This window comes from Chiloscyllium plagiosum, chromosome 14 (assembly GCF_004010195.1).
Source record: "Chiloscyllium plagiosum isolate BGI_BamShark_2017 chromosome 14, ASM401019v2, whole genome shotgun sequence".
NCBI lineage: Eukaryota > Metazoa > Chordata > Chondrichthyes > Orectolobiformes > Hemiscylliidae > Chiloscyllium > Chiloscyllium plagiosum.
Window position 1 is genome coordinate 27,358,730 of NC_057723.1, and position 20,654 is coordinate 27,379,383.

A 20,654-nucleotide genomic window follows, 5' to 3' on the forward strand; every position below is an offset into this window, starting at 1 on the left:
GAAAAGTTCTAGCTCCCTCAGCCTTTCTTCATAAGATATGCTCTCCAGTCCAGGTAAATCTTCTCTGCACTCTCTCTAAAGCTGCCACATCCTTCCCATAATAAGATGACCAGAACTGAACACAATATTCCAAATGTGGTCTAATCATGGGTTTCTTGAGCAGCATAAGCTTGCAGCACTTAAACTCAACCCCCCTGCTATTGAAAGCCAACACACTGTATGCCTGCTTAACAAGCTTATCAACTTGGGTAACAACTTTGAGGGATCTATGGAATGGACCCCTCTGTTCTTCCACACTGCCAAGAATCCTGCCTTTAACACTATTCTACATTCAAATCGACCTTCCAAAATAACCTTCACACTTTTCGGTTTGAACTCCATCTGCCACTTCTCAGTCCAGTTCTACATCCTGTCAATGTCCTGTTGCAACCTACAACAGCCCTCCACACTATCCACAACTCCTCCAATATTCGTGTCATCAGCAAACTTACTAATCTACCCTTCTACTTCCTTGTCCAAATCATTTATAAAAATCAAAAAGACCAGAAGTCCCAGAATCCCTGTGGAACACTACTGGTTAGCAAGCTTCAGGCTGAATACTTTACTTTCCATCTACTACTACCTCTGTCTTCTGTATCCAGACAGCCAAATTTCCCTGTATCCCATGCTTCCTCACTTTCTGAATGAGCCTACGAAGGGAACCTTTATCAATTGCCATGCTAAAATCCATATATACGACATCCACTGCTCTACCTTCATCAACGTGTTTTGTCACATCCTCAAAGAATTCAGTAAGGCTTGTAAGGTATGACCTGCCCTTCACAAAGCCATGCTGACTGTTTCTAATCAAACTATGCTTTTCCAAATAATCATAAATCCTGTTTCTCAGAATCCTCTCAAATAATTTGCCCATCACCAAGGTAAGACTGACTGGTCTGTAATTCCCAGGGTTGTCCCGGTTCCTTTCCTTGAACAAGGGAATAACATTTGCCACCCTTCAATCATTGGGTACTACTCCAGTGTACAGTGAGAACACAAAGATCATCGCCACAGGCGCAGCAATCTTCCCTCACCCCCTGTAGTAACCTTGGGTATATCCCATCAGGCCCAGGGGACTTATCATGTTTTTCAAAGTTTCCAGCACAACATCATCATAACATCAACCCATTCAAGCATATCAGTCTGTTTCACGCTGTCCTCAGAAATGACAAGGTCCCTCTCACTAGCAAAGTATTCATTAACAACCTCCCCTACATACTCAGACTCCAGGCACAAGTTCCCTTCACTATCCCTGTTCGACCCTACCTTCACTCTGGCCATCCTAGTGTTCCTCAAATGAGTGTAGAACGTCTTCGGTTTTTCTTAATCCCACCCACCAAGGCTTTTTCCTTCCTGGTTACTTTGTAACCCTCATGAACCTTGTCTGATCCTTGCTTCTTCAATTTTAAGTAAGCTTTCTTCTTCCTCTTGACTAGTTGATCCCCATCTCTTGTCATCCAAGGTGCTATTTGGGGAGGGGATGGGGTGGGGGGGTCTATAGAAAACTCCCAATAAAGTGACTGCTCCTTTCCTGTTTCTGACCTCCACCCATCCTAACTCAGTGGTCAGAACCTTCCTTGACAACCTCTCTTTCTGCAGTTGTGATATTATCCCTGATTAGCAATGCCACTCCCCCACCTCTTTTACCTCCCTCCCTATTCCTTTTGAAACATTTAAATCCCGGAACATGCAACGACCATTCCTGTCTCTGTGATATTCAAGTCTCTGTAATGGCCACCACAACGTAGCTCCAAGTACCAGATCCATGCTCTTAAGTTCATCCCCCTTATTCCTGACACATATTCCTGGTGCGGGGGTCCCGGAGGTGTTCCCTAAAGCACTCTTCTACAAGGCGTCCAGTCTCCCCAATGTAGAGGAGACCGCATCGGGAGCAACGGATACAATAAATGATATTGGTGGATGTGCAGGTAAAACTTTGATAAATGTGGAAGACTCCTTTAGGGCCTTGGATGGAGGTGAGGGAGCTGGTGTGGGCGCAGGTTTTGCAATTCCTGCGGTGGCAGTGGAAGTTGCCAGGATGGGAGGGTGGGTTGTAGGGGGGCGTGGACCTGACCTGGTAGTCCCGGAGGGAACGGTCTTTGCGGAAGGCGGAAAGACCGAATTGACACCAACATTTTTTACAAACCCACCGACTCCCACAGTTACCTGGATTACACCTCTTCCCAACCTACCTCCTGCAATAATGCCATCCCGTATTCCCAATTCCTCCGCCTCCGCCGTATCTGCTCCCAGGAGGATCAGTTTCACCACAAAACACATCAGATGGCCTCCTTCTTTAGAGACTGCAATTTCCCTTCCCACGTGGTTAAAGATGCCCTCCAACGCATCTCATCCACATCCCGCCCCTCCGCCCTCAGACCCCACCCCTCCAACTGTAATAAGGACAAAATGCCCCTGGTGCTCACCTTCCACACTACCAACCTTCGCATAAACCAAATCAGCTGCCAACATTTCCGCCACCTCCAAACAGACCCCACTCACCTTCATCTCCTCCCCCACTCATCTATTGTACTCTATGCTACTTCTTCCCCATCCCCACCCTCCTCTAGCTTATCTCTCCACGCTTCAGGCTCTCTGCCTTTATTCCTGATGAAGGGCTTTTTCCTGAAATGTCGATTTTACTGCTGCTCCGATGCTGCCTGAACTGCTGTGCTCTTCCAGCACCACTAATCCAGAATCTAGTTTCCAGCCATCTGCAGTCATTGTTTTTACCTTCTTCACTACCTGCTGTACCTGCATGCTTACCTTCATTGACTGGTGTACAAGAACACCCAGATCTCTCTGTACTGCCCCTTTACCTAAATTGATTCCATTTTGGTAGTAATCTGCCTTCCTGTTCTTGCCACCAAAGTAGATAACCATACATTTATCCACATTAAACTGCATCTGCCATGCATCTGACCACTCACCTAACTTGTCCAGATCACCCTGTAATCTCCTAGCATCCTCATCACATTTCACCCTGCCACCCAGCTTAGTATCATCAGCAAATTTGCTAATGTTATTGCTAATACCATCTTCTATATCATTAACATATATTTAAAAAGCTGCCGTCTCTGTACTGATCCCTGCGGTACCCCACTGGTCACTGCCTGCCATTCCGAAATGGAGCCGTTTATCACTACTTTTTGTTTCCTATCAGCCAACCAACTTTCAATCCAAGTTAGTACTTTGCCCCCAATACCATGCGCCCTAATTTTGCTCACTAACCTCCTATGTGGGACTTTATCAAAAGCTTTCTGAAAGTCCAGGTACACTACATCTACTGGATCTCCCTCACCCATCTTCAGAGTTACATCCTCAAAAAATTTCAGAAGATTAGTCAAGCATGATTTCCCCTTCATAAATCCATGTTCCCTCTGACCTATCCTGTTACTACCATCTAGATGTGTCGTAATTTCATCCTTTATAATAGACTCCACCACTGAGGTCAGACTAACTGGTCTATAATTTCCTGCTTTCTCTCTCCCACCTTTCTTAAAAAGCGGTACAACATTAGCCACCCTCCAATCCGCAGGAACTGATCCCGAATCTATCGAACTCTGGAAAATAATCACCAACGCATCCACGATTTCTCGAGCCACCTCCTTCAGTACACTGGCATGTAGACCATCAGGCCCCGGGGACTTATCAACCTTCAGACCTAACAGTCTCTCCAACACCAATTCCTGGCAAATATAAATTCCCTTCAATTCAGGTCCTTCAGCCACTGTTACCTCAGGGAGATTGCTTGTGTCTTGCCCAGTGAACACAGATCTGAAGTACCAATTCAATTCTTCTGCCATTTCTTTGTTCCCCGTAATATATTCCCCTGTTTCTGTCTTCTAGGACCCAATTTTAGTCTTAACCATTTTTTTGCCTTTCACATACCTAAAAAAACTTTTACTATCCTCCTTTATATAATTGGCCAGTTTACCTTCGTACCTCATTTTTTCTCTGCGTATTTCCTTCTTAGTCTCTCTCTCTGTCTGTTTCTGATGCACTCTCTCTCTGACTCTCTCTGATGCGTACTCTCTCTCTCTGATTCTCTCTGATGTGCTCTGTCTCTCTGGTGCTTTCTCTCACACTCTCTGATTCTCTCTCTCTCTCTCTCTCTCTCTCTCTCTCTCTCTCTCTCTCTCTCTGATTCGCTCACACTTGCGCCCTGTCTCACACGCTCAGTCTGGAAATCTACTCCACCATCTTGAATTAAGTGTTACAGGATGTTGTCCTTGTTGATGAAGGAGGCTCATTTTCCCCAAATCCTGCTCTAATTTCTACCTCCATTCACCACCTCAGCCCTGCGCACTCATCCAGCAGGCAGGCATCCATTGCATTGCAGCAGCCTAGCCCAGAGACTTAATGTCACTCCCTGCACCAAGACTTCCATTTAGGCACCTTACAGCCTTCAGGATGCAACATCAAATATAACAATTTCAGATCGTGAACACGCTGTTCCTTGTCTATTATGTACCTCTAACACCAGGACCTGTTATAAAATGGGTTGCTTTCACTACAGCCAACCCATTTTCAGCTATTCATAGTTTCCATTTTCACCTATGTAGCTTCTCAGAACTGGCTTGCTATCAACAATCCCTTTGTCTGTCTATCCTTTTTCTCTCTCGTTCTTGCTCTCTCACTGTCACTCTCTCTCACGTTCTCCCCTCCCTCCTTCACTGGGCTCCTTTCCCTCCCATCTGCTCGCTCATTCCCATCCCCATGCCACATTTTCCTGGCTGATTCAAGTTCTTAAGCAGAGTCAGAGGGCTTGAAACATTAGCTTTGTTTTCTTCCCATAGATACTGCCAGACCTGTTGAGCTTCTCCAGCAATTTCTATACTTGTTTCAGATTTCCAGCATTTGCACTTATTTGTTTTATTTACAATATTCAATCCTTGATTATTTTGCCAAAAAAAACATAAAATATGCACATGATTAAAACTGTTACTGTTCTCTGTGAGGATTAAGGATGACAGCATTAAAAATATGAATTAAGAAATTCTAACTTGAAAATTAGTCACTTGTATCCTTGAAGTATTTTCTTGGGGATCGAGTAGTGCAGCCCATGTAATTATGTACTACTTTGTGAATAGTTGGCATTTGATATAAAATAGATGAATGTATTCAGTTATCAAAATCATATTTTAGTCGAGTGACTGCTTGAATATAACAGTATTGCAATGCAAGACAACAATTCTGCATTCTGAATTACATACGGTTGGTATCAGTAATCAGAACATCACAATTACATCAGTAGTCAGCCAGCTATCTTCAGCATTCAGGCAGAACTATACTGCTTCTCCATCAAAATAATTGGCATTCATACAAAACTGGTGCTTCATAGTATTTTCATCCCTGTCAAAGACAAGAAATAAATTATTGGAATTTACTGTTGCCTTGAGCTCACAAGTCAATCAGCCTTAAATTTTCTAAAGCTTGCTCTGTGCTGTGAAGACCATAGGCCACTTAGAGATTATTAGTTTACTAGAGTTCAGTTTAAGATAGCTTATTGTGGGTATCATGATAAATTATGCTTATGGAACAATAAAGTAGTTGATTCATTGTGATATACATTATTAATGTTTCTTTCCTGCCTCTCAAAGACTTGTTCAGGTTTGGAAATCCCCTGTTACACCCCACCTCCCCCAACTCCAGCATAAATGTGAATATCAACAAACCGTTCAACCATGTAGAATAGTACAGCTGAATCCAAATCTTTCCTCAACCAGCATCCTCTCAATTTACACATTTCTTAGCTGCCTGTTTCATTTCCTTTTATTCATCTCCAGTCTTAAATATCACAATGTTCATTGCGCCCTGAACTGGTGCCTGCCTGAAATCAGCTGGATGAGAATCAAACCACAGATTAACTGTTGTACGAACATATGGATTATGTGAAATAGGAGCAAAAGTAGACCACCTAACTCCTTACATCTGCTCCCACATTCAATAAAATCTTGACTGATCACTATGTTTTGTATTCTACATTCCCCTTTAACCCAATAACCTTTGACTCGATTGGCTAACGAAAATCTAAACTGCTATGCCTTAAAAATGTTTAATGATTCCACTTCCCACTGTCTTCTGAGGCAGAATTCCAAAGTTGCAGAACTCTCCGGGGGGGAAAAAAGTTGTTCTCATCTCTGTGCTAAATTGGTCACTCCTAACTTTAAAACAATGCCCCCTTCTCCTGGACTTCTCCAGAAGAAGAAACATCTTTTGTATGTACATCTTGTCAAAAATGTGCAGGATCTTACCTACTTCAGTTGAGTCACCCTTCAGGCATCTAAACTCCATTGAAAACAGCCTGTCCAACCTATTCTCTTTTTTAAAAAAAAACACATGCAATCCAGTTATTAGTCTAATAAGCCACCTCTGAACCACTTTCAATGCACTTACATCCATCCTTAAATAAGGAGATCAAACTGCACACAGCATTTGATATCATGTCTCATCACTACCCTGTATAATGGAAATTCTTCTCCATTCTTCTTGTAACAAAGAATAACGTACCATTAACTTTTTGGTTACATGTTGTATCTATATACTAATTTCTTGTGATTTATGCACTAGAACACCTAAATCCTCTGCACCTTGAAATTCCACAATCATTTTCCATTTAATATTCTCTTTTCATTCTTTCTGCCAAATTGAACAAGCATTGTTTTTTCCCAAATTATACTCCCATCAATATGAATTTTGTCCACTCACTCAACCTGTAATCTGCCTCCAATCTCCTTATGTATAGTGTAAAGACTATATCTGTTTGTTATTCTTCTGTACCTTCCATCACTGACTGAAATGGGAAAAGCCTGCTTTGACAAACCAAGGACTGAGAAGGGATCTCTACGCGTTTTAAAGATCAGGAGTCATGAGACACCGGGTTGTCGTCCAACAGGTTTATTTGAAATCACAAGCTGTCGGCGTGCTACTTTTTTGTGACTTCACCTGACAAAGGAATAGTGCTCTGAAAGCTTGTGATTTCAAATAAGCCCCTGTTGGACTATAACCTGATGTCATGGGACTTCTGAGCTTGTCCATTCCAGTCCAACACCTGTGCCTCCACATCATGGCATGTTTTGAAAAAAGCTATTAGTACTTATTGTAAGTGCTGTTTACATTGTTACATCAAACATTGTTCGACCAGTAGGAGGTGTGTATAAGATGTAATGATGATGTGTGAACGATAGAGCCTTTGGACCTCTGAAAGGGGAGGTGGTGCCCTTTTCTCTATATTACAGTCTGGAGAAAGTCAGTTTATTTTCTCTTACTGCAGGCTGTTGCTGTAGGTTGTTACTTTTAACCAAGAAGTCAGAGAGCTTATAAGTTACAAACCGAAGGATTAGGGAATAGACAGTTAACCAAAATTAGAAGTCAAAAAAATCATCTCTCAGAATCATACAGTACATAGGGGCCCTTCAACCAATCAAGTCTGCACTGACAAAAAAACAATCCTAAGTTTACATTAGTCCCACTTTGAATAGCTTGAACGTTCTGACATTTCAATTGCCTGCTTCAGTGACCCTCGCAGTCCTGTGGATGAAAAAATGTTTTCTCAAATGTCCTCTCAACTACCTGCTCTTCACTCTAAAATAATGCTCATTTATTATTGATCCTTGAACTAAGGGGAACAGCTGCTTTCTATCTACCATATCCTGCACCTCTTTATCTTATACAGCTCAATTGAGTCCCCTCTCTGCATTCTGTGCTCCAGAGAAAACAACCTGAGCCTATCTAGCCTTTCTTCGTAGCTAATCTACTCCATTCTAGATAACATCCCGGTGAATCCCTCTACACATCTTCTGGTGCAATCACATCCTTCCTATAGTGCAGTAAGTCCATGCAGTGTTCCAGTTGTAGCCTAACTGTGGAACTCCAACAGTACCTCCTGTTCCTACAAACTATGCCACAACTGATAAAGGCAAGTATCCTGTATGCTGTCTGAACTACCCAATTAACCTGTCCTGTACCTTAGGACCAGCACCTGTATACCTCTGAATTTCCTTGTTAGCTGCCATTCATTTTGTACTCGTTTTTTTTTGGTACTTTTCCTGAAGTACATCACCTCACACTTATCAAAATTAAGTTCCATCTGCCGCTAATCTGCACAAACTGTCTATATTCTCCAGTAACCTAAGACCACCTTCCTCACTGTCAACCACCTGGCCAACCTTGGTGTCATTTGCAAACTTGCTTATCATCCACACCCACATTCTCTTATTAATTGTTTATATATAATATGATGAACAATAACAGGCCCAGTACTGATTCCTGTTGTATATCACTGAACACTGGTCTCCAGTTGCACAAACTGTCTTCTGCCACTTCTCTCTGTCTCCTATCTCTGAGCCAATTTTTGATCCAACTGCCATGTTACAGTGATTCCCATATTCCTTTACCATCTTCATCAGTCTCATTGAAATGTTATTACAGCAGGGATCATTGAACTGCCTTCTCAGTTTTCTCCCTCTACCCATAACACCATTTTGTTTTGTCTGTCTACATGCGTGTAGGGGGACTTTCAGCCCATAAGAAATAGGAAAAGGCTGTTCAGGTCCTTGAGTCTGCTCTGCCTTTCAATAGGATCACAGCTAATCTGACATTCTTCACATCTACCCACCTGCCCTTTCCCCATATCTGTTGCTTTCTCCTACTAATCAAGAATCTATCTATCTCAGCCTTAAACATACTCCATTTAAATAATACTATTCTTTTGCTCCCCCTTCCAGAATGAACAACTTCACATTTACTCCCATTCCGCTCTGTTTATCAACTTCTTGCCCACTTACTGAACCTATCAGTATCTCTCTGTAAACTGTTTGTATCCCTCTTGCAATTTGCCTTTCCACCTGTGTTTGTGTCAGCTGCTAGGTGGCTCAGTAGTTAGCACTGCTGCCTCTCAGTGCCAGGGACCCAAGTTCAATTCCAGCCTCTGGCAACTGTTGATCTGGAGTTTGCACATTCTCCCTGTGTCTGCGTGGGTTTACTCCAGATGCTTGATTTCCTCTCACAATCCAAAGATGCGCAAGTTAGATGAATTGGGAATGCTGAATTGCTTATAGTATTCAGGGATGTGTCGGTTAGATGTATTAGTCAGGGGTAAATGTAGAGTAATAGGTTAGGGGAATGAGTCTGGGACGGTTACCCTTTGGAGAGTAGGTATGGACTTGTTGGGCCAAATGGCGTGTTTCCACACTGTAGGGATTCTATGATTCACTTGCTTCCTCCAAGATATTAATAAATTGTTGCGGTCCTAGCTCTGGTCATTGTGGAACCCCACTGGTTGTAGGTCTCCACCTTGAAAAAGAACCACTTATCCCTACTTGTTGTTTATTGCCTATTATCTAATTTTCCTATCCAACATTTAAAAGGCATCTGGATTGGTATATGAATAGGAAGGGTTTGGAGGGATATGGACCGAGTACTGGCAGGTAGGACTAGATTGGGTTGGGATATCTGGTTGGTATGGACAAGTTGGACCGAAGGGTCTGTTTCTGTGTTGTACATCTCTGTGACTCTGTCAATATACTGCCTCCAACACTGTGGGCTCTTATCTTGTGGTTTAACCTTTTATGGGGGACTTTGTGAACTTTGTCCACTTTGATTGTGGCTTCCTTGAAAAACACTCAAATTAATCAGACACTATTTCCCTTTGATAAAAGCATGCTGACTCTGTTTATTAGTTTATGATTTTCCAAATGTGCTGCTTTTACTTCTTTACCATTGATTCCAACATTATTCCAACAGTAGGTTAATTAGTCTATAGTTACCTGCTTATCGTCTCCTTCCTTTTTTGAATAGCGTTGTCACATTTGCAGTTTTCAATCCTCTAGTATCATAGAATCTCTACAGTGTGGAAACAGGCCATTTGGTCCAACAAGTCCACACCAACCTTCTGAAGAGTAACTCAGACAGACCCATTCCCCTACTCCTGCCCTCAATACTTACCCTTGACTAATGCGCCTAACCCACACATCCCTGAACACTATGGGCAATTTAGCATGGCCAATTCACCTAACCTGCACATCTTTGGGAGGAAACCAGTGCACCCATTACCCGTTCCCATCCAATACAGCCTGTTCCGTGGTTGGCTTCGTAACATATTGTTCTTGGAAATTATTTCTCATTCACTTTCTGAATTTGGCATCATAGCTGTCTTTCCAATTTGTCTAATCCAATCAATTTAAAGATTAAAGTCATCCATAATTGTTACTGTATTAATTTTACAAGCTATTATTTGTTGATTTATACCCCTTTCCTACAGTGTGGCTACTATTTGGGAGTCTATATATCACTAACAATTTTAGCTTTTCCTTGCTGTTTTTAACCTCTTTGCTGTTGTTTGAGGGAACTAGTAAAGTTATATGTTTAAGGGTTCTGAAGTGTTTACCTGTAGTTAAAATGTATTATTTGTAATAAATAGTAATTCTTGTGAAGTACAGAACCTGGTCCCTGCTTTATGTCAACCAGATGTAAAGAAATAGGTAAATTAGGCAACTTTGCATACTTTTATAAAATCTTTCTATTTCACGACTCTGGGACTAATGGGACTTGACTCCCTGCACTACCCCAGTGAAGTCTGACAGGAGCTTAGATTGGTACCATTTACCATGTAAGTCGTTATCATTTACCCATGTAAGTCATTGGATAGATTTCTCTCGTATTAAACCATCTTATACAGTTCAGAGTGGACAAGTATCAGCACCATCATAGATCATTTGATACATATATTACAGCGAGCAGATAGGTTAAAAACATCAGCATTCTGAACAAAGTTCTGATTTGTGCTTTCTTCTAATTTTGCCTTTTTTAATACTGTTGCACTCCTGTATATAGCAAGTAAAGCTAGTGAATGATTTTATGGATGGTGATAGCTATGTACTATCTCATTCAGATTAACTTGTTTCATGTATTCACGTGATTGATGGACACCAACAGGTAACTGATTATGAATCTAAACTCTTTCCTCATCCATTGTGGTTCGAGCAGGGTTTGCTAGTTATCGTTGCCAATAGAAATTCTGGACAGTTTTTCTTCCCTAGCTCCCTTCCAGCTTTTCCCACTCATCCACCCTGACCCTGACCCTGATTGCCAGCTAAAATGAGATAATTTGCCATATACTACAGATTAGTTTGATTCACTGGACCTTCTACAAAATCATCATTGGCTGTTCTTTGTATTGATAATTCTTGAAATGTATATTTTAAATGTCAAAAACAGTGTAAAATTGTTAAATGAAAGCAAAAAATGCAGATGCTAGAAATCTGAAATAAATAAGAGAAAATGTGAGGGAAACTCAGCAGGCATAGCTTTCTTTGTGGAGAGAGAAACAGAATCAACATTTCAAGTTCAATTTTTCTTTTGAACATTGGAGTTCTGAAGCTGTCATATGAGACTCAAAACATCAACTATTGCTGTCTCCAGAGATGCTGCCAGACATGCTGAGTTTCTCCAGCATTTTCTCTTTTTATTATGTAAAACTGTTATGCAGCTTGTGATAGCTTTCTAATACATGGTTTCTCTTATTTTGACTCTGGAGACATTTTGAAACAGACTTGATTGTTCCCTGAGTGAGTTTCAAATGCTGACCCACCAACAAATTAATCCATGTTACTTCTGTCACCTGTATTCCAAAACGTAGTGTTGTTAACTGTTCTGTTTAAGGAACTATGCAGAACAACAGAGTGAATGTTTTGCTGGAAAAGCCAGGATCTCTCCCATTGTTTTGTCATTCAATGAGTGAGATCTCAGATGTATTTGTGTGTTTGGGGAGGATGTATTCAGTATAAGGCAAATGTTTGACTGAAGATATGGGCAAGACAATGCAGATTGTGGATATATATTTATAATTGACTTTTTCATAAACAGACATACCAGATCAAGTCATTCGAGTCTTTAAAGCAGACCAACAAAGTTGTTACATCATCATCAGCAAAGATACAACTGCAAAAGAAGTTGTTGCCCACTCCGTTCATGAATTTGGACTGACTGCGCCACCTGAAACTTATTCACTCTGTGAGGTTTCTATAAGCCCTGAAGGTGTCATCAAGCAAAGGAGATTACCTGATCAATTATCCAAACTTGCTGACCGAATCCAGCTGAACGGCAGGTGAGAAAACCATAGACTGTTACATGCAGAGAGTTTTTTAATCTAATTAGTTCGATAACATGTTGCAAGATTTGTACATCTTGTCCAAGACTGATAACTTTCCAAGTGTTTTGATCTCTAGTGTGGAATGTACTAGAATCCTAGCATTATTTTGTATTTTTGCAAGTTTTATTGTATGATCTTTAGAACTTAGACTATAATTTTCCAAGTGTTTTGATCACTTCTGGGATGTTATAGTCCACTTTACTATGCTTCAAGCACTATGTTACATTTGTGGAACAGTCCCATTTTTTTAATTTAAAAAATTACATCACTAAAAGTATAATTAAGAATCAACATTTCCAGGTAGTTGACTATTGCCTGTGGAAACTTTCAAAATTCAGTCAGCAAAGAGCACCTAGAATTAAGGGCTGATGGAGATGGAGGAAAGAAGGTGATATGCACATTTGGAAACAGATTCTGATTTGAAAGCTAAATGAGAGCAGTTATGGATTATGTTGAACAAGTACTATAAAATGACGGTGTTTCAAAGCAATATAACTTATATTTATCTCATTGCTCAGGTACTATCTGAAGAATAATATGGAAACAGAAACTCTTTGCTCAGATGAAGATGCCCAGGAATTATTAAGGGAAAGCCAAATATCTCTGCTGCAACTCAGCACCATTGAAGTAGCAACTCAGCTCTCAATGCGTGACTTTGAATTATTCCGTAACATTGAACCCACTGAATATATAGATGACCTGTTCAAAAGAGAGTCGAAAACAGGAAATGTACATCTTAAGCAGTTTGAGGATATTATCAATCAGGAGACATTCTGGGTCGCAACTGAGATTTTGAAGGAAACTGTTCAGTGGAAAAGGGTAAAGATAATTAAACATTTCATCAAAATTGCCCTACACTGCAGAGAATGCAAGAACTTCAATTCTATGTTTGCAATTATCAGGTATGAACTGAGTGCGCATGTTGGTTTGATGACTAATCTGATTTTATTTGGCACTGTCACGTGTCAACCTAAAATATCCTATTATGTGAAATGTTAACTGAATTAGCCAAAATGAGGTGTTGCACAGGATGAGCCATTTTGACTCTCAATGTAGCCTTTTAGTAAATTCAGTAAAGCAAAAGTTTTTTTTGCTACTTTCTCTTTTCCTATTTAGCTTTCATTGGAACTAATGTGATTAATCTGAAAAGAACATTTTCCTTTTAAATTACATGGTTCACAAAGGAATAACTTTGTTGCCTATTTTATATTTTAATATGACGATGTTATTAGTCAGCAAGAAACATTAGATTCCAAATCTCTCTGCTTTTGATTGACTAAAGCTCTCAACTTCCCCTTAGCAACAAATCTTAACAGTAGTCTTCTTAAACCACCTCCTACTTAAATGGTGTAACATTTGATCACCACACTGCCCACCTGCAACCTTTTCAGTTGTCAATTTAGTACAATTACTTTGTTGAATTGTGAGTAGTTTGATGTTGTGACATGCATTCATAGCAACTACCAAGTGGGATTATATTTTTATTTTGCTTCGGGGCAGGGACTACCAGCAGCAGGGGCTTCATCCATACCTTTAGTCGGGTTGCACTTGAGGGTAAAGACATTTGGGCTCCTTAAACTGCAGCAACAGGAAAGAAAGAAAGGCTGTTTGAGAAGGATGCTTCATCCATGGCTAAAGAAATTGACAATAATATCAAACTGAAAGAAAAGATGTACATATCCAAGGATTACATGGTAGGTCAGAAAATGGATCAGTTTTTGATAAGCAGCAAAGAATGACTCATAAAAAAGTGAGACAGATAGCTAGTAATATAAAATGAGCTAATAAAAAATTCAACAAGTATTTAACAGGAAAAGAGTAATTAAAACTGTTGTTGGTCTATTAGAGAGTGAATCTGGGAAATTGATACTGGAAGAGTTTAATTAAGTTGTTACTTGGGGGTGAAATTCGAAAGGAAATGGCAAATGTACTGAACAGAAATTTAATGTCTGTCTTCACTGTAGAGAATTTAGAAAACTTTACAAAGATCCTTGTAAATCAAGAGGTGAAATCAAAGGAAGGAACTTAAATGAAATTATCAATAACCAGGGAAAAGATGCTAGAAAAAGTATTAGACCCAAATGCTGGCAAGTTTCCAAGTGCACATGGACTTATCATTGAGTCCTAGAAAAAGTTCCTAGCTGGATTGGATATATTCTTCCAAAATTTATTAGATTCTAAATGTCACAGCAGATTGAAAAATAGCTAATGATTTAATAATACCTTTTCTTAGTGTTTTTTTTAATAACACTTTTATTCAAGAAAGGAAAGAGACCGGAAACTGCAGGCCAGTTACCCTAACATCTATCATATAAAATTGCTAGAATCCTTTACTAAGGAGGATGATGGAAATCATATGCAATTGGGCAAAGCCAGCATGATTTTATGAAAGAGAAATCATGATTGATTTATTAAGAAAAAAACGATGTGCTGATAGGCTAACTGGCCTATGGTTTCCTGTTTTTGGTCTTGCTCCTTCTTGAACAGGTGGCACATTTACAGTTTTGCAATCCACTGGGGCTTTCCTTAAATCTAGGAAATTTTGGGAGATTTTGAACAATACATCCACTATTTCTGCAGACATTTTTTTTTTAAAACCGAGGATTCAGGACCAGTGGTCTTGTCAGCCAATTGTTTCATTTGTTTCCCTTGTATTTCTTCTCTCACTGATTGTGTCAGTTTCTCAACCCCCAGCCTTGTCCCACAATTTTCTTTTACTATTCTTGGAATGCTTTTTGTGTTTTCTGCTGTGAAGGTAGATGCAGAATACTTTTGTCAAGGTATCTGCCACTTCCCATTATTAACTCCCCAGTCTGATCGCCTTTGAAATTAATGCTCATTTTAGCTTTTATTTTCTTTTTGTAAACTTGTAGAAGGTTTTAATGTCTTTATACTTGCTGGTTGTTTTTTCCCTCATACGCCACCAATTTCTCCTTTAGTTTCCAGGAGTTTTTGATTCTTCCAGTCTACCACAGCTTTTCTTTTAACCATTGACTTCCTCAGTTAGCCATGGATACTCTTTCTTTCTCAATGTTCTTTGTTGAGAGTAATGAAATACCTCTTTAAAATGTACATTTCTTCTCCACAGTCTTAGTTTTTAAGTCTTATTTTCTCATCTACTTCACCCAAGTCTGTTTTAATCACCTTAAATAACAATAATTACAAGAGTAAGACTCCAGTTACAGACTTCCATTCCTCATCCCCAAACTAGATTTGAAATTCTACTGTGTTATGACCATTCTTGGCAAAAGGAACATTTTACTGTGACATTTTTAAATGACCATATCTCTTTGAATACTGCCAGGTCAAAAATATTGTTCTAAGAAAATGCTTGAAACAGAATCACATGGAATGATACCTTGCAGGCAATGTTCTAGGCACCACTGTCACCATCCCTGGTTATGTCCTGTTACACCAGCAGGCCAGAACCAGTAGAGATGGCCCCACAATAGTATAACGTGGGAAGACGTTGTTGTGAGAGTCCGAAACATCAACCTGGACACAATGACATATTGTTGGCAAGGAACCACCTGATTACCATGTGCATCACCGCCACCACCACCACTGCCATCTCAAAAACACACACACACACAGACACAGACACAGACACACACACCCCTTCCCCTAACCCCCCCCACCCCCGCTGAATGAGACAGTGTTTGAATAGAGACACAGCAGTTCAAGGCTGGACATCTTTAAGGTGTTGTGGGCCATTAGCAGTGGCTGAATTGTACTCCAACATAGCCTGTCATATCTTCCATTCTACCTTTGCCATCAAGGGGAATCAATCTTGATTTAGTGAAGATTGCAAGAGGGCATGTCAGGAGCAGCATCAAACATACGGTGTCATCCTGGTTAAAACTACCGACAAGCAGAGATAAGCAATTCAGCAACCATTGGATCAGATCTAAGTTCTGCATTCCTACTGCATCTAATTATGAATGGCGGTGAACAGCTGCGTTAGTGGTGATCTTTCCAGAATTGCTGGAGTCAGGGAGGGTCCCAGAGGATTGGAAAATTGCTAACGTTACACCCCTGTTTAAAAAGGGAGTTAGGCAAAAAAACAGAAAATTACAGGCAATTAGCCTAACCTTGGTTGTGGGTAAGATTTTGGAGTCCGCTGTGAAGAATGAGATGTCTGAATACTTGGAAGTGTATGGTAAAATAGAGCAATGTCAGTATGATCTCGTCAAGGAGAGGTCATGCCTGACTAATCTGCTGGAGTCCTTTGGGGGAAGTAATGAGCAGGCTGGACCAAGGAGAGCCAATGAATGTTATGTACATGGATTTCAAGAGGTCTTTGGCAAGGTGCTGCACAAGAGGCTACTGAATAAGATAAGGGCCCATGGTGTTAAGAGGCATGGAGCTAGCATGGATAGAAGATTGGCTGTCTGGCAGAGAGTCGGGATAAAAGGGTCTTTCTCAAGATGATACCAGTGACAAGTGGTGTTCTGCAAGGGTCAGTGTTGGGATCACAACTCTTCACTTTAAACATTAACGATCTAGATGAAGAAACTGAAGACATTCTGGATAAGTTTGCAGACGATGCAAAGATAGGTAGAAGGACAGGTAGTATTGAGGAGGCAGGGAGGCTAAAGAAGAATATGGAAAGGTTAAGAGAGTGGGTAAAGAAGTGGCAGATGGAGTATAATGTGGCAAAGTGTGAGATTATGCACTTTGGTAAGAAGAATATAAACAAGGACTAATTTCTAAGCGGGGAGAAAATTCAGAAGTCTGAAGTGCAAAGAGACTTGGGAGTTCTAGTCCAGGATTCTCTCAAGGTAAATTTGCAGGTTGAGTCAGTAGTTAAGAAGGCAAATGCAATGTTGGCATTTATTTTGAGAGGACTTGAATATAAAAACAGGGCTGTACTTCTGAGGCTCTATAAGACTCTGTTCAGACAACATTTGGAGTACTGTGTGCAGTTTAACAACTGCATTATCTGGACTATTGTGAAAGTACTAGTAAAAGCATGACTGAACTTAACTGTAATGTCATCATTTTAAAAAAGTATTTTTATAAATTTCAATTTCTGAGCTGGCTTTAAAAAGATTTTGTTGCAAAAAATAAAGGTATTGATGTTTATAACTGGCTTACCAGCTGCCAATTATGTCCGTTTTAATGAAGAAATAAAATGTGTAAGCAGCATTGATGCTCTCTGTTAGGCTTGGTACAATTAATAAATAATGAACTCTTAACGGTAATTTTTTGTTACTTTATTAGGATTGAGTCCTGACTTAAGGTTTATACATACTTATGAGTGGTGTCTGTTCCTCTTCTGCTATACTAACAGTAAACTCTTTCTTGCATTTAAAAATAGGTTGTCTTTTTGTTACACATACCGAGATTGACAGTCATTTTGAGAAGTATTTGTTTCCGATTCTGTTTAACTTTGTTGTTGAAGCAAAGCTTTAGAACGGATCATTGGTTCAGTACTGTAGTGCTGTATTTATGCTACTGAGCTAATTGTCCAAAGAACATGAGTTTAAATCCTCTAATGAAAGCTTGAACTCAATAGCTTGAACTGAAATCTAAAGAAAAATCCACTCTTTGTTTAGCGATAAGTGACCATGATATTTAATTGCTACCAAACAATTTGAACTTGCATCTGGCACTGTCTTGGAGAGAGAAATTCTGAAGAAGAATCATACCAGTCTCAAAAAGTTAACTATGATTCCCGCTCCACAGATCTTGCCAGAACTGCTCAGCTTCTCCAGCATTCTTTGCATTTGTTTCAGATTTCAAGCTTTACAGTATTTTGCTTTTATTGAACTTGCATCTTATCTTTAACATTCAAAAAGAGAAGTTGCTAGAAAAGCTCAACAGGCCTGGCAGTATCTATGGAGAAAAATCAGTTATAAAGTTTCAGGTTTGGTTACCAGACCCGAACTGTTAACTCTGATATTTTTGCACAGGTCTGTCAGACCTGTTGAGCTTTTCCAGCAACTGCTCTTTTTGTCCCTGTTTTACAGCATCTGCAGTTCTTTCAGTTTTTATCTTTAACAAGTTATCTTTAACTTATCTTTCAGCCGAGTCATTAAACAGGAATTAACACTGGCTTACATAAGCGGATATTAAAACATGAGGTTTGACCTCGTGCAGATTTTAAGGAGCATTTTAAAAGGGAAAAGAGAAACTGAGGTGTGGACGTTCAGGAACAAATTTTTAGAGTTGAGTATCTAGGCAGCTGAAGGCATTTCTGGCAACTGTGGAGTGATTCAACAATAATTCTGAGAATTTTAAAATTGAGTCAGTGTAGGCTAGTGCAATTGGTGAACGTGTCTTTTTGTGAGTGAGGATACAGGCAGCAGAGATTCCTAAGAGCTCGTTTATGAAGGATGCAGCACGTTTTGTTGAGTCCAGAAATAGCAAAGACCTGGAGATAGAAGTAAAAACTCAACTGGTTCACCAATATTCTTTAGTAACCACTTTGCCTTTAGGGAAGGATACCTACCTTCTTACCCTAGCTAATGGCCAGGGCATTCTGATAACACCTGTTAATTTTGTAAAATTCATTCACGGGATGAAGGCATCACTGGCTAGGCATCATTCATTGCCCATCCCTAATTTCCCAAAGGACAGTTAAGGGTCAACCACATTGCTGTGGGTCTCGAGTCACATGTGGACCAGACCCGGGAAGGATGAAATATTTCCTTCCCTAAAGGAGAATATGGATTCATGGTCATCATTAGACTCTTCCACATTTCTTTTTTTTAAAAGTTCAAATTCCACCATCTGCTGTGGTGGGATTCGAACCCGGGTCACCCGAACACTATCTGGGTCTCTGGATTAACAGTCCAGTGATAATACTACTAAGCCATTGCCTCCCATAACTCCTTTCTTCCTTTTGTCAAGGCCTAGCAAATCAGACAAATCAGGACAACTAGTGGTCAGTAATAGGTGCTCAAATTCAACAGTCGTTGATTGACAAATATCTAGGTTAAGGCTAGTTAAGAGTGCCATAGTATTTATTGTTCGTCATACTGACAAAAGGTAGGAAGTTCTGTTCCACAAAGTTTGGTGTTAGGGCCACTGTTCTTTATTTATGAAAATGATTTCAATTTGAACTCTGGAATCTGAAGTATAGATTTAATAAATGTGGACACTTCTAGATTGGAGGGGTGCAATTAATATGAAGAAAAATTGCAATAAAATTAAGAATGATACTAAACTTGAAAAGGGGCAAGTAAAATTCAGAATGCATAAGTATGAGATGGGCACCTTGGTAGGAAAGTTACTCCTTGGAAAATAAATGTCTCATTATAGTGGGGGAGCAGAAGGATGTGGGGTACATATTCACAAGTCATTAAGATTATGTTAATAAGGCCAACAAAATATAACAAGGTACTGGGCTTTATTTCAATAGGAATAAATTGAAAAGCTAAGAGGTTAACTTAAGCTTGTCGTCTAACCAAACTTTTTTATACCTAAATATTGGTCTCCATAGTATAGTATAGAGGCACTAGAGAAAAATAATTTGGGATGTCTTATTGAGACTTTTAAAACTATTAAAGGATTTATTAGTATAAACAGTGTAGATGTTTTTGTTTGCTGGTGAGCCCTGAAAGTCCTACAAGAGTTATTGGGAATGTAGTCAAAGGGAAATTGAGAAACAAACTTGTAAGGAGATCTCAGCTATCTATCAGGATCATGGGGTAGTTATGGTCGGGGGTTTTAACTTTCCAAACATAGACCGGGACTGCCATAGTGTTAAGGGTTTAGATGGAGACAAATTTGTTAAATGTGTGCAAGAAAATTTTCTGATTCAGTATGTGGATGTACCGACGAGAGAAGGTGCAAAACCTGACCTACTCTTGGGAAATAAGGCAGGGTAGGTGACTGAGGTGTCAGTGGGGGAGCACTTTGGGGCTGGCGACCATAATTCTATTAGATTTAAAATAGTGATGGAAAAGAATAGACCAGATCTAAAAGTTCTAAATTGGAGAAAGGTCAATTTTGATGGTATTAGGCAAGAACTGTCAAAAGCTGATTGGGGGCAGATGTTCGCAGGTAAAGGGACAGCTGGAAAATGGGAAGCCTTCGGCAATGAAATAACGAGAATCCAGAGAAAGTATCTTCCTGTTAGGGTGAAAGGAAAGGCTGGTAGATACAGGGAATTCTGGATGACTAAAGAGATTGAGGGTTTGGTTAAGAAAAAGAAGGAAGCATATGTCAGGTATAGACAAGATAGATCGAGTAAATCCTAAGAAGAGTATAAAGGCAGTAGGAGTCTACTTAAGAGGGAAATGAGGAGGGCAAAAAGGGGACATGAGATAGCTTTGGCAAATAGAATTAAGGAAAATCCAAAGGGTTTTTACAAATACATTAAGGACACAAGGGTAACTAGGGAGAGAATACAGCCCCTCAAAGATCAGCAAGGCGGTCTTTGTGTGGAGCTGCAGAAAATGGGGGAGATACTAAACGAGTATTTTGCATCAGTATTTACTATGGAAAAGGATAT

General features: G+C 39.9%; 1 protein-coding gene across 9 annotated transcripts in view; it reads left to right on the plus strand.

Moving 5' to 3' along the window:
- LOC122556577 (rap guanine nucleotide exchange factor 6-like) overlaps positions 1-20,654 on the plus strand; it is a 375,201-nt gene that overhangs the window by 303,600 nt on the left and 50,947 nt on the right. For all 9 annotated transcript variants that reach the window (XM_043703419.1, XM_043703411.1, XM_043703415.1 and 6 more), the window contains 2 exons: positions 11,908-12,148; positions 12,712-13,095. In XM_043703419.1, coding sequence (XP_043559354.1) covers positions 11,908-12,148; positions 12,712-13,095 — 625 coding nt within the window. The remainder of the gene's footprint in view (positions 1-11,907; positions 12,149-12,711; positions 13,096-20,654) is intronic.